The sequence below is a fragment of the Brachionichthys hirsutus genome, chromosome 6 (genome assembly GCF_040956055.1).
Source record: "Brachionichthys hirsutus isolate HB-005 chromosome 6, CSIRO-AGI_Bhir_v1, whole genome shotgun sequence".
Taxonomy (NCBI): Eukaryota; Metazoa; Chordata; class Actinopteri; order Lophiiformes; family Brachionichthyidae; genus Brachionichthys; species Brachionichthys hirsutus.
Window position 1 is genome coordinate 13,077,045 of NC_090902.1, and position 12,529 is coordinate 13,089,573.

Genomic DNA, 12,529 nt, shown 5'->3' on the forward strand with positions numbered 1-12,529 from the left:
TTTATATAGAACGCAGTGGCCATTCCTTCTGAACATTATTTAAATCTTTTTTTTTTTTGCCTTATTGTGCTGCACAGGGACTTTATCTTAGGTGTAGCGGGTAGCTTTGTTTGCACGCGTGGGGGGGGGGGGCTACAGAGGTCAGGAATGATTCTGCAGTGCCGCGCTCTCCGATGCATTAGCTGGGCGGGAAGAGAACAGCGAAACCACAAGAGAAATCAATGAATGGCGCCGCGGCGTTCGAGGCTCACGTGACTGCGATTGAAGCGGGGCATCGGATACCGCTGCGGGGATAAAACCGATCGATCCTACCCGGAGCGCGGCGCTCCGCTTCACCCTCGCGCAGACGGCAGCGATGAGTTAAATAAACCGGATTGAACTAACAAGTCGCGGTGCGTCTGTCTGTCTGTCTGTCTGTCTGTTACAGCCTCAGCCACTGCATAGCCTGAGAAACAGATTAGCAGCTGGGAGGCGTCACGAGTAACGTTGCACTGGAAAGCTAGAAGCGCTTTTATGAGAGGAAGCTGTGCTGTTTTTATTCTAGCATAACACCAACTCGCCAGCGCCCCCCCCCTCGCACGACCTCTCACGTTTCAGTTTGACACGCGTTGAACACCTCGCTCTCTGGAATAGATCATCTGAAATGGCTCAGATTTGTTCAGTTTTGTGTTTTGCGCTTGTTTTGACGCAGTAATGAGAATATAGTCATTGACAGGATGCAACATGCCTGCGACGCTTCAGACGCCGCATCCTAGCGGAACATAACACGTACTGTTATACGATGAGTACTAGTAGTAATTTATTACGTTCCTCGTGTTTGACTTTTCTTCCGGAGACCTCTGTGGAAACGATCGCCTTACTATTGTGGATTTCAAGAAATATTATTGTCTGTACGCACATTCTGCTAGCATATACCTCAAGTATACATCTTTTTTCCTTTCATTCCTCGACGGAATATTTAATTTGACAGTTTGAAATGCACAGCGGTGTGTGTGTGTGTAGTGTGTATGCATGCAGAGACCTGGTCTTGAACGGGACTTTCTTTTGGTTTTCTCAATGGAAAACTATATTTTTTAAAACTGAGATTTCATTGGGTGGTGCCACACAGATGTTAATTCATAATGAATTGCAGTGCGGTGCCTTGAAATGAATGTTGCCTTATTTAAAGAGATGTCGTGGATGGTAAACATTATACTTTTTCTTTTTTTTGCTTTTAAACCAAAGATTGCATGAAAAGGATCAAATTGCACATTTACAAGTCTAAAAAAATGACTATAGAAATTTCCCAGACCTACACGTGGTCGAGTGCAGTTTTATACGTCTGCACCGCCACCAAGCCCCAAAGTGATCATATAAGTGTGAATATTTCTTATTGCAAATCGGGAGATTACAACCAAAGTTTTGGTTTTAACATTAAGAAAAAAAAAAAGAATAAAAGAACCCAAGTTTCTCCAAATTATTCCACGGTCAGTGTCCAGTTCTGGCTCATTTTGATTAATTTCAAGTCCTACACACAGTGCACTGTCATGTAACCTTTTAACTCCTTTTGCAATGGTTTCTTTTTATTTTCCATGAGCACCAGCCGTGTTCTGACATGCTGTTACCTATCAGGCCTCTGCAGCGCTCTCCATGATGGAAGTTTGTGTAACAAAACAAATTGTTAAAAGAGATGGTCTGACTTTATCCTTAAATCTACTCTATCAATGTGGAAATACTGTAACTTCCTTTTGAATTGAGTCCGGTCAGGAAGCGCGCTCAGGGAAGGACTTGCTGTGCACAGTCTCTCCGCCGGGGGGCGCTGTTGGCAACAATTGGCAACAATTGGCTCTACTCTAATTTGTCCCAAAGGAATAATTTCACGTTTCTCTAACCTTATTGCTGTTTAAATCACTGGCAATACGGTGAAGGCATCAAACCCAATTCCTTCAGATCAATATCCTGCATGTCATGATTAAGATTCTCTGTTTTGCGTTGAGTTTTAGGTTTTTCATTCTGCTTCCTGTTTTCTTTTTTTCCTTTCCAACCTCTGGATATTTCCTGCATTTACCATGGGAGTGAATTATGTGTACATAACTTTATAAAGAATAAACGTTTGGAAGCATTCATCAAAATAAATCTTTGTGCCAATTTGCTTTTGTGTCTTTGGCAGGTCAGCTGACGCTCCGGTTATGTTTGTTACATTTAATGACGGATAACACTTAAACCATTTTAATCATTCATGATTTTTTTTTTTTTTTTTTTGCAGTTTCCTGATTTTATTAACTTAAATTCTATATTAATTCTATATCGCACAGTAGCAGCAATCCACCAGATGTGAGCTATTGATGCATTCTCTTTTACCTCTGCCAAGGAGGCTATGTTTGTTTGTTTTTTTACGCTGTTTGTTTGTTAGCAGGATAAAAGGAGAAACTGCTTGATGGGTCTTGGTCTAATTTAAATTGACCAAATTGGTCTTAAATTTTAAGAGTGATCCAGATACGAAAGAAAATGCAGATTTTCTAATTTACTTATACTGGAAGCTTGAAAAAAAATCTTGTAAAATAATGCATTCGATTCACTCAGCAAAAATCAAAGTCAGAAAGGGGTCCGATACGCGCCAGCAGGAAAAATGTCTTCTGGATCTGATCCGGAGTGAGGTCAGGAATAAATATTACATTTTATCATTAAAACTCCATTTATGGATTTAAAAATCAGTTAAAAATACACATCAACTCTGATTCACGTTTACTTTTCATGGTTGGTGTATAAAGATACCAGGAACCATTTAAAACCTTCTAATAACGATCCAGATCACCATGTGGACGGTGTAAACTCCAATTAGGAGTGGAATGAGCTGCTTGGCGGAGGTCTGCGCTCTCTGGGTGTTTTTCTAGTTTTTCTAATTTAATAATCTGAATCTAATGCATGTTTGTAATATGAACGGCTCCCCCCCTCTGTCCAACCGGCTGCTTCATGTAAGCTCAAACATCAGTCAGGGGGCGGGGCGGATGCAGTTTGGGTTCCTTTAAACTCCACCAATCACAGCCCGTGGAAGGCGAGAAAGACGCCTGGGAAAGTGGGTTAAAGGTCATGCAGGGAAGAAAAGCGCGTAACCTGTTCCCACACAGTCACCATGCACGCGCTTGTTCGAGGCTCCTTGTCTCTGGAGCCGAGCGGGTTGTGACGTCAGTAAACTACACTGGCACGTGACTGGCGGAAAAACTTTGTTAGTGATATGTGTCTGCATGGGGGGGGGTGCGCAGACCGAGCAGGCCTATATGGGGGGGCAGGGTTTACAGGGGTTAAAGGTCACAAGCCGCCTGGGTTTCTGTGGCCAGCGCTGCCTCGAACGCATGAACATAAGGGGGGGGGGGATAAAACTACACGATGTGAGATTGCTGGGGGGGTCCGCATGAGAACGGCTGATTGGAAGGACGCCACCCGCAAAGACTGCGCCGCCCGCGCGCCTCTCCCACCCCCACAAAGGAAGGACAACAGAACGACGCGCACCGTCTCGTGCGTGGCCGGACTTTCTGCGGGACGGGGGGGTAAAGGCGGCTGCAGACGGGACATCGTGGGGGGGGGGCGAGCACGGACAGACAACTGAGCAGCGCGTCCACGCGAACCGAAGGTAGGCTGCGCGTTTCGGCGTGCGTCCATTGCGCGTCGACACGTGCTGGTCGCGGTGTTTCCTTTGGGTGGGGTTAAACTTTTACTCTAAAAAGTTGGATCAAGTCCCCGGTTCTCGTTATTTAATCTCATCATCGCGCAGATTATCACGCTGGTGTTTAGCTACACGCACGGTTATACGTGAATCTGAAATAGTGCGTTTATATAAACCCCGGGTTTCCATTAGAGTAGATTCGGTCGGGTCTTTGTAAAGTGCGCCGGAGAACGAGGATGATCTCGGATCTACTTTATTAATCCGCCGTCCTGGATTAAACGCGGATCCCATTCGGATCCATTATTTAATCGCTGACGCACGGTCTCGCCACACGCACGCGTGTGTTGGCGCCACTTTACGAGAGCTGCGCCACCTCTCCGGTTACGGTGAAGACAGATTTATAAGACTTTGACCTGTTTATTTATTCATAAAGATGGAGGCGCTAAATGTAAACTGCCCATCCTGACTATTGATTTATTTCCGGGTCGAGTCGTATTACTATAATATTGGCTCCATGTTTACAACATTTACTGTATCTTAACTTAATGAAGTAATAAAATACTACGATACTGGAGGTCACTGTGAACCTTCTAAGCCTTTCTTTAGCTACATTTGAGGTATGATCTTTAGTAGCCTTGTGAATGCAGCAGTTCCGTGATGGTGTGTGTGTGTGTGTGTGTGGTGTTGCACGTGTTTTGTAGCAATCAATCAATCGATTTAACGTCCTTCTCTTTCAGAGGAGCCGTCCGGGACGCTTCCTTCCTTTGGGCCCCCTCCACCGTTCAGCCTTTCTTCTGGCCCTTCAGCTAAGGTGCATCTAGTGTAGTTAGTGAAGTAGTCCGGTATCTACTGCCCTAGTTGCTCCTTCTGGCTGGAGGGCTTGCCTCCCCCCCCCCCCCAGGCAGCTTCTGACTCTTAGCCACATGAACGAGTCGGCTTTGCAGTGCCAAAGTGCTCACAGTGCAGGTAGTACTCGTGGATCTACTGCAGTTTGTGCACTTCAGGTACTGCTGGTCTGCGTCTGCAGGTGGAAACATGTCGTGGGTTTACGAGGAGTTTTGTTGGTTTGCTTTCAGCTTCTGTTTATCTTTTTGCTGTGCAAATCAATGCAAAGCTCTCTGTTTCTCCCCCCCACCCAAAACATCTGTGGGCCTGGGTTTCTTTCCTAAGATGTACCACTGTAGCAGATGCTCTTATTTTCCTAGTTGCTGTCGGCTCAAGTTTATCGTTGCTTTTTGTCTCGCTGTTTTCAGGTGGATGACTTCACAATTTCACTACTTTAGAAAATAAAAGGAAATTGCACAGTATCCATCTGCACTCCGCCAGATGTGAGCGGCGAGCCATTATCGCATCGCATCGCATATACTGACGCATCTGCATTTACGTAGTTTAATGAACTGTGTTCGATCTGCGTAGACCAGGGGGGGGGAAACTCTTTGACTCGCGGGCCACAGTGGGTTCTGAAATTTGGTAGAGGTGCCGGGCCAGGAACAGATGGATGGAGTTTTTGTGTGAACGAATATAAATGCATGTAAAGCCATTCCATTAAAGGATTTAGCCTTTTGCAGGTAGCAAAGCACAAATATGCAGGTCACATTGTACAAATTACAGGGAAAAGGTCCAATGAAGGAGGTTTAGTTATAATAAAATGTAATTTAATGATGTAATTTGGACAAATTCGGATGGCCGGATTAAATAGCCCAATAGTTTGCCCCTGGATTAGACTGTATGAGCAGTGTAAACGCGGACTGAACACCAGGGGGCACCATTTCAACGTTATTGGTTCATGGAAGCTCAGGAAGTGAAACAAGTGTCCAAGATGATAAACTGCCAATGTTAGTGAATGAGCGTTATCATTTGTGATGGGAGGGGGAGGAGGAAGAGGAGGAGGAGGAAGGGGCTTTGGATGCTCACGCTTGTCGAGTTCTGAGGCTTCGACGTGATGTCTGATCACTCCAGACTAATAAAGATTTATTTTCACACGTCCGAGGCCTCTGGATCTCTTTGAGACGCTGCTTCCATGCACTTTCTCCCTGTAGGTGAAGAGTGGAGGCTCGTTTCCACCTAACAGTTAGTTCGGATCACAACATGTGCCTGCAGGAAAACTAAGCGTGCGGGGAATATAATCTCCTAATCTCGCTGCGTATCCACTATGCAATGACAATAAAGGCTTTCTAATTGCCCCTTTAACAGACCCCGTTCCTCTGTGTTGATCCCCTCCTGGCGTCGTCGCTTCTGCAGACAGGGCGCATGCATGTGTATCAGGGAGAATCACTGTTCGGACGGGAGGCGAGATCTCTGCGCGCGCGCTGTGGCGCGTGCCCGTTCTCCGGCAGGGAGCGCACGCACGCACACGTCCGGGGTGTTCAGTCGCAGGTGAAGTGGCTCTCATAAGTTATCAGCTCCGGAGTGGGTTTGGCCAAGACGCGCCAGCGAGCAGTTCCCCGGGAAGGATGCTGATCCGAACCGACCCAGGAGCAGCCGCGCCACCGCCTCAGCAGAGACTCCGGATCCCGCTGTAACTTCGCATCAGTCGCTCCTCTGCGTGCTCCGGCTGGTCCGTTCCTCGCCTGCCATGCCCGCTCCGTCAGTCCGCGGCGCGCTCTTTCTGTGCGCCTTCCTCCAGCTGTTCTCCCTGCCCGGCGGGCACTTCCCAAGCTGCCAGGAGGTGCGCACGGTGTTTCACTCTCTGCACCCGGGCTCCAAGTGGGTCCCCGAGCACCCGGTGTCAGGTAACTGTCATCGGCTTCAAGCTTCTACACAGCGCTGCTGTAAGATCCGCGCTTTACGCACAGGATGCGCATCTTTGGGTTAAAATTGATCTCTATTATTTCAGTGCTTTAAATGTCCAATGTTCAGCAATTTCAACAGTTTTTTTTTTTTTGCTTGACATCTGATCTACTCCCGATTTAGTGGTTGTTGAGTTCTTATAGCAGTGGGGGCCAACCCAGAACAACTTCCACCCTGCTTTTAAAGTGAATCTATTGGCCTGAACTCCAGGTTGAAATTATATAAACCACAAGTTAACTGCTGCAGGATCAACTCTCTCCGGTGTTTACCTTGAATTTGGGCCGTTCTTGAAATAGGAATGAGCATTTTTATGTTTTAATGTGGGTTTCAATACCCAATTTAATATTGATTTTTATTCCAACCTTGATGGTGGATTGCACAAAAAAAAAATAAAAAAAAAATCGGCACCCTTCTTTTGTGATGCTCCTGTTCACATCCATGCCGGTCTTTCCTCCAGCCTCTGGTGTAATGTGATCTGTGAACACTCTGAAGGCGTATTTGTGGGAAAAATGCAATGATCAAACTGTAATTATTGTTTTCAAGAGCTAAGAGTGTGACTCGGATGAGAAAAGTGACTTGACGTTTGAAATGTAAAGCTAATTGTGCAATAATTCATTTCTCTGTGGGATGGAGCAACTCGAAGGCAGCACACTGGCATTCCGGAGGGGGGCCTGTTGAATGGATTCGGATTCAGTATGTATATGAAAAAATAAGGGGGGGCTCGCATCCCGACCAGCTGCAAATGTTAATGGAGATGCATGAGCAAGTGCTACAGGTTAACTGTTTTCTCTCACTCCCACCAGATTCAGAGATTCACTGAATAATACAAAATGCTCCATGAAATAGAGTTTGATGAGTCACAAAATGCTACAAATCGAACAGCAGGGATGATCTACAGCGTGCTTTGAAGCTTACGTTCTCTCTCTCTGCTGCTTTTATTCTCCAATCTGTGGGCGAAGGCAGCTCCATGCTGAGCCCCCCGTTTCTCCGTGCGCTCGTCTTTCATCACGCGTCCTCCACGTAGACCATCAAGCGTTTATCGGGCAAAGGGGATTCATCGTAGTCAGGGCAGCCCGGCCGTCTGGGGGGCTTCGCTGAGGGGGGATCAGCCTGAAAGCATCGCTGACACTGGAAATCAATTCATCCTGGTTTAGTTAAGAGCTGGTTTGGTTTGTCACATTCCCAATGAGCCCGCGGCGCCACTGTCGGAGATTAATTTGCCGTTTTATTAAATAATGGTTGTGCTGGAAGTGGCTCATGATCAAACAACAAATCAGGCGGGGAATGTTTTCATTACTGTCAAGCAGGGTCCGAAAAAAAGACTTTATCCCCAATGTTCTGTTTTATAATCTAATAGAATAAATTCAAATCATGAAATAATGAATGCAATTATTTTGTTTAGACGAGTATAAAACCAATGACTGTTCCCTTTCTGGTCTGGTTGACCCTAAAATGCAGTATTTGATCCTGCGTCAGTTATACCACAAAACCAAGAGGAAATATTCTCCTATAGTTTTCTGTATTCAAATGTCTCATTATCATTTGTGCTTTTTGGCTTCACCTATAGTGAATTGGTGACAGAGAGAAGTGTCACGCTGTCGGGACAGTTCTTCATTCTGGACTTTAAAAGGAAGGAGGAGAGAGAAGCGAGAGTTTTGTTGCACTTAAAGCAGCGATTATTTGGAGCCGCTCGCAACAAAACACCTTCTGAACTTCACAACGTCTTCACGTGTCGTACGGCGAATGAAGAATTGGTGCGATTAGATGTTGACGTGCTTTGACTGGGGAATCATCCCTTTGGAAGAGAGCTGAAGTATATTCCGTGGTGTATTGTGTGGGGGAGGTGGCTGATTCAGATGTCATAACTCGAATAACGTTGCATGTGGTGCCGGGGGGGGGGGGGGGGAAACACTGCAAAACAAAAGTTTCTCTTACCGCCAGCACGACTCCAAATTAGTGAGAGGAGGAGCGTTGCAGTGTAACCGCGTTGGGCGAGCGCCGCTGGTGGCTGGTGTTGTGTCTGAAGGTGAAATGGAGGCTGGGTGTCGGTTTACTCCATCGGTTCATCATGCATGTGGAGGCGGCGGCGAGCGGCTTCCCCATGGATGCGAGTGCGAGGCTGTTCACTTGTGATGATGCAGCTGATCCGACCTGATTCATGACGGCAGCATCGGATTCTCTCTGAATGGAAGAGTGATCGTCATTGGCTGGAGGCCGAGCCGACGGGTAGTTTCGTTTTCAGTGGAAAAAGTTCTTCTTCTTCTTCGTTTCCCTCTCTCCCTGAGCTGATTATAGTTTCCTGTTATTTGATATGAGCAATCAGGGATAGCAAAGGTCCAGGAGATGTTGATGACTCCTCACTCATTAGTTTCAGGGTCAGGTCGTCTGGGTTCTATTCACCCTGACCAACAGAGAGCGAAGGCTTCTGTTTAAATGGCACCGTGGATGCAGGTCTGCATCAGAAAGCTTTCATTAACCACAGAGACGCGTCTTTGCTGCATTTTTCTGTGTTTTGTGTGAAAACCCCCCCAAAAAAACAGCCTCTTTTATATTCATGCTTCCAGCTTTTTTCCCCAACAGTTCATTAAATGACTTAAAACAGAGCACTAAAACAACTAAAACAGCTCTAATCCCCAGGAGCTAATGATATTAATATTTCTAAGGTTGGTTGTAAATCTTTATTTCCTTTTATTGTCTCTACAAAGTGACACCAGCCCATTTTGCCCCGGAGAGGAAGTCCCACACGCTTCCACTCAACGCTGGTAGTTGATGTATAATTTATGCTCATAATGAACAGCTTTTAAGATATTCTATGTCTTAACACGACTTGTTTTCCCCCTCGTGGCCTCCATCATTAAACTTGCATAGTGATAGCTTTCTGATTTGGTGCTGGGGAAACTCAGAAACACTATATTTGTGGCTGACCCTGTTCCGTTGCTAGAGGAGGGACTAGATGAGGGACTAGAGGAGGGACTTTCTTCATTTTCTTTGACTAACCAAGACTCCAAAAATGGATTAATTAACCAATAGCAGGCGGGTGTAAAGGTGGTCTCAGGGTTTGATTAAGGTACTAGTTGAAGCAAAACAATCTCAGGACAAAACTGAGCATGGATGACAGGGACTAAAGAAAAAAGAGGGGGGGGGCTACTGAGCCCAAAGCAAAGAGGAAAAGCTGAAAGCTCTTCAGCGTCAGGTGATCCGTCAATCACAACGAAAGCTTTATTTAGAAGGTGTGATTTTCCTGTGATTTTCCACAGGGAGTCGTTTTGCTTCCCCCAAACCCTTGGCTTATTCCTCCCGACTCTGGAGCACCTGCAAATGAAACACATCTATCATCTGCATAACGACACACGTGCCGATGAATCTGCGTGTTTCGGCTGAGATGATTCGTCCCGCTGGCTTTCCTGCGGCGGCTGCGTTCACCTCAGCTTTGGAAGCTATTGACGGCCCAATAGTTTTGGAGCTGCAGTCTGAAACGAACTTGATCTTATCTTGTCGCTCGTCCTTTGTCGGTATTGATTTAAGATATTAAGTCTGTCGCTGTGACAGTTTCACTCATTAGACTCGACACTTTAATCCCAGACGGGAGACGGAAGGGAGTCGGACCCCTCAGCACTTATTAATTATCCCAACTGTCACTCTGCTGCAGCTCCCGCTAGTTTCCGTCCTCGCATGCTGTTTTCAGCTCCAGCTTTTCTATCTAGTATTTGGAGATTACCCCCCCCCCCCCCCCCCCCAAAAAAAGACAAAAGCCTCAATAGAGGCCCCTTCTTTCCTTTGACTGACTTGGTTTTTTATGATGCACATTTCTAAAATTCCCACCCCGATCCGTCCGTCTAAATGAATCCCCATCCGTCTCGGAGCGGTTGGAAGATGAGGCTGGCAGACTCCCCTGACATTTGTGCACCAACGCCATCAATCAGCGCTTGTCGCTGACGCCTCCTCAGGAAACACACACAACCCCCCCCCCCCCCCCCTCACATGGCCATGGCACATTACAACTGCATCCTCCCATGAAGCCTTCAGCTGCCACATGGGACCGAGGGGGGCGAGGGAGGCCCTCTTTGTGTTTGAGCATCAGATAGTTGTGTCCTATTTATGTCTGTGTGACTGAATGTCTGGAACTCCCTCTCCCGACAGAGGTGTTTGAGGGAGCAGCGACTTTCATCTTCATTTCAGCCCGGAGTTTGAAAGAACTGCACTCGGAATCTATTCGACATCACAGCATTACACGGATATTGCGACAGTGGGGGGGCCGGGGGGTTCACGATGTAAAAGAGAAATATGTCCCCCGGCAAAGACGTTCTTCAGTTCATCACCGTCACCGGGACGCTCTCGCCATTCCCGGTCAGACCGAACCCCGTCCTCATGTCATCTCCCACCTCACAGGGACTTTAAAAATGGAACCACGGAAGATGAAACAGCCGATCTTCTGGTTTGGTTTCCTGCACGCTGAACGGCTCCTGGCTGTCAACTTTCTTTTTTTTTTGTGTGTGTGTGTGTAGGAGAACCTTTCTTGTTCCTCAGAGTGAAACATGTAGCAGAGTAAAAAAATTTCCTGCACATTGATCTCTGCGAGGATCAAGCAAGCTCGGATGTGCATTCCATTTAGCCATGCTTTATCATGCCTTCTGCTCTGATGATCCTCAATAATGGCCACGCGCTCATCGAGGGTGCCGGATCGGCTGTTTACCGTGTTCATCATGCATCTCTGTGTGAAGGACGGGAGCCTTCTGCTCAGTAAGAAGCAAGCAGACGGGGGGGTTTGCAGCTCCGTGCCGCTGCTCATCCAGACCTTTCTGTCCTGTCTCTGCTCATTTCCTGCCAGGTGCGGATCTGCAGGTTTGCCAAGCCAAAGGCCTTTCCTGCTGTTCCAAGAGGATGGAGGAGCGGTATCAGGTCGCGGCACGCAGCAACATGGAGTCAGGCCTGCAGGTTGTCAGCGCTCAACTCAAACGTCTTATCATCCAGAATGCTGCCATATTCCAAGGTAAGCAGCGAATGCAGCGTGTTCAAGCAGAACAGATCCCGTCCCAGCCCGATCCTCCAGAAGGTGACTCGCGTTCGAATTCCGAAACACGATGCACGCGGCTGAGGGTCGGGTTTAAGTGACTTTGCATGTTGCACGCTTGTCTGGGACAGACATGTTGTTCCAGGAAGTGATGGTTCAGTCACAGAGTGGGGGAAAAAACACCAATTCGGCCGGGGGGGGGGGGGGGGGGTTCTGGAGAACACTCACAGAAAGAGAGGTCAGAGGAGAGCGGCTGCAAAGGATGTATTTAAGATATGAAATCACAATCTGCGTAGAGGTCAGCGCTGCTCCACACAGAGGTTCAGCTTGCTTTCAGGAGGAAGAATCGGGGTACGGGTGACGGCTGAAGGTGAATGACTTAGCAGATGGTCGGAGCAGGAACCGAGCGCTGCCGTCTCGTCTGAGCTTCAAGGAATCAAATAGCTTTGGGGGGGGGGGGTATTATCCCAGTTGGTACAATGAGGGGGGGAACATGATGGAGGACATCTTCGGTTTACGCATTACAGAAAACGCCATCAAAGACTGATTTAGAAATTGTCTAACAATAAAATGAAGGATAAAGAAATACTACAAAAGCATGGAGAACTGTGCTTCAGAGCATTTTCATTGTCATTGTACCTTTTCTTGCACCCTATTTTCTTTAGGGAACAGTTACTTTTCATTGTTCAGTGTTACGTAATGAATATAATCAAATGATAGAATTCCAGGTAGGAACATTTGGAGAAATGACTCCCTGTTAATAAAAGGGTTTTGGTCTTAGACGTTTTTAAACGAGTGTCACATTTCACCCCTGAATCGTCCCCACGGTTTCGTTTCAGCTGTTTGAAGCGTTGGTATTTTACGTTTAATTTAACACACCACCGGTTGATGCAGTACATTTATTATACAGTTTCCTAGCATAGCTTCGCATACTCTACATCTTAAAAATGTACCATCAAACCTTTAAGCCACACAACCATTTATGTTGTCATGGCGACAGTAGCAGCATTAGCAGTTGGACTGTTGGTCCTATAAATTAAAACTCCCTCTACTTTCTCTAAGCCTGCACACTTCAGCTTTTACCA

General features: G+C 46.7%; 1 protein-coding gene across 1 annotated transcript in view; it reads left to right on the forward strand.

Annotated features, from left to right (window-relative positions):
- Positions 1-6,218: 6,218 nt before the first annotated feature.
- gpc3 (glypican 3) overlaps positions 6,219-12,529 on the forward strand; it is an 85,386-nt gene continuing 79,075 nt past the window's right edge. Inside the window, exons 1-2 of the mRNA XM_068740104.1 lie at positions 6,219-6,375; positions 11,262-11,423. Of these exons, the coding sequence (XP_068596205.1) occupies positions 6,219-6,375; positions 11,262-11,423 (319 nt within the window). The remainder of the gene's footprint in view (positions 6,376-11,261; positions 11,424-12,529) is intronic.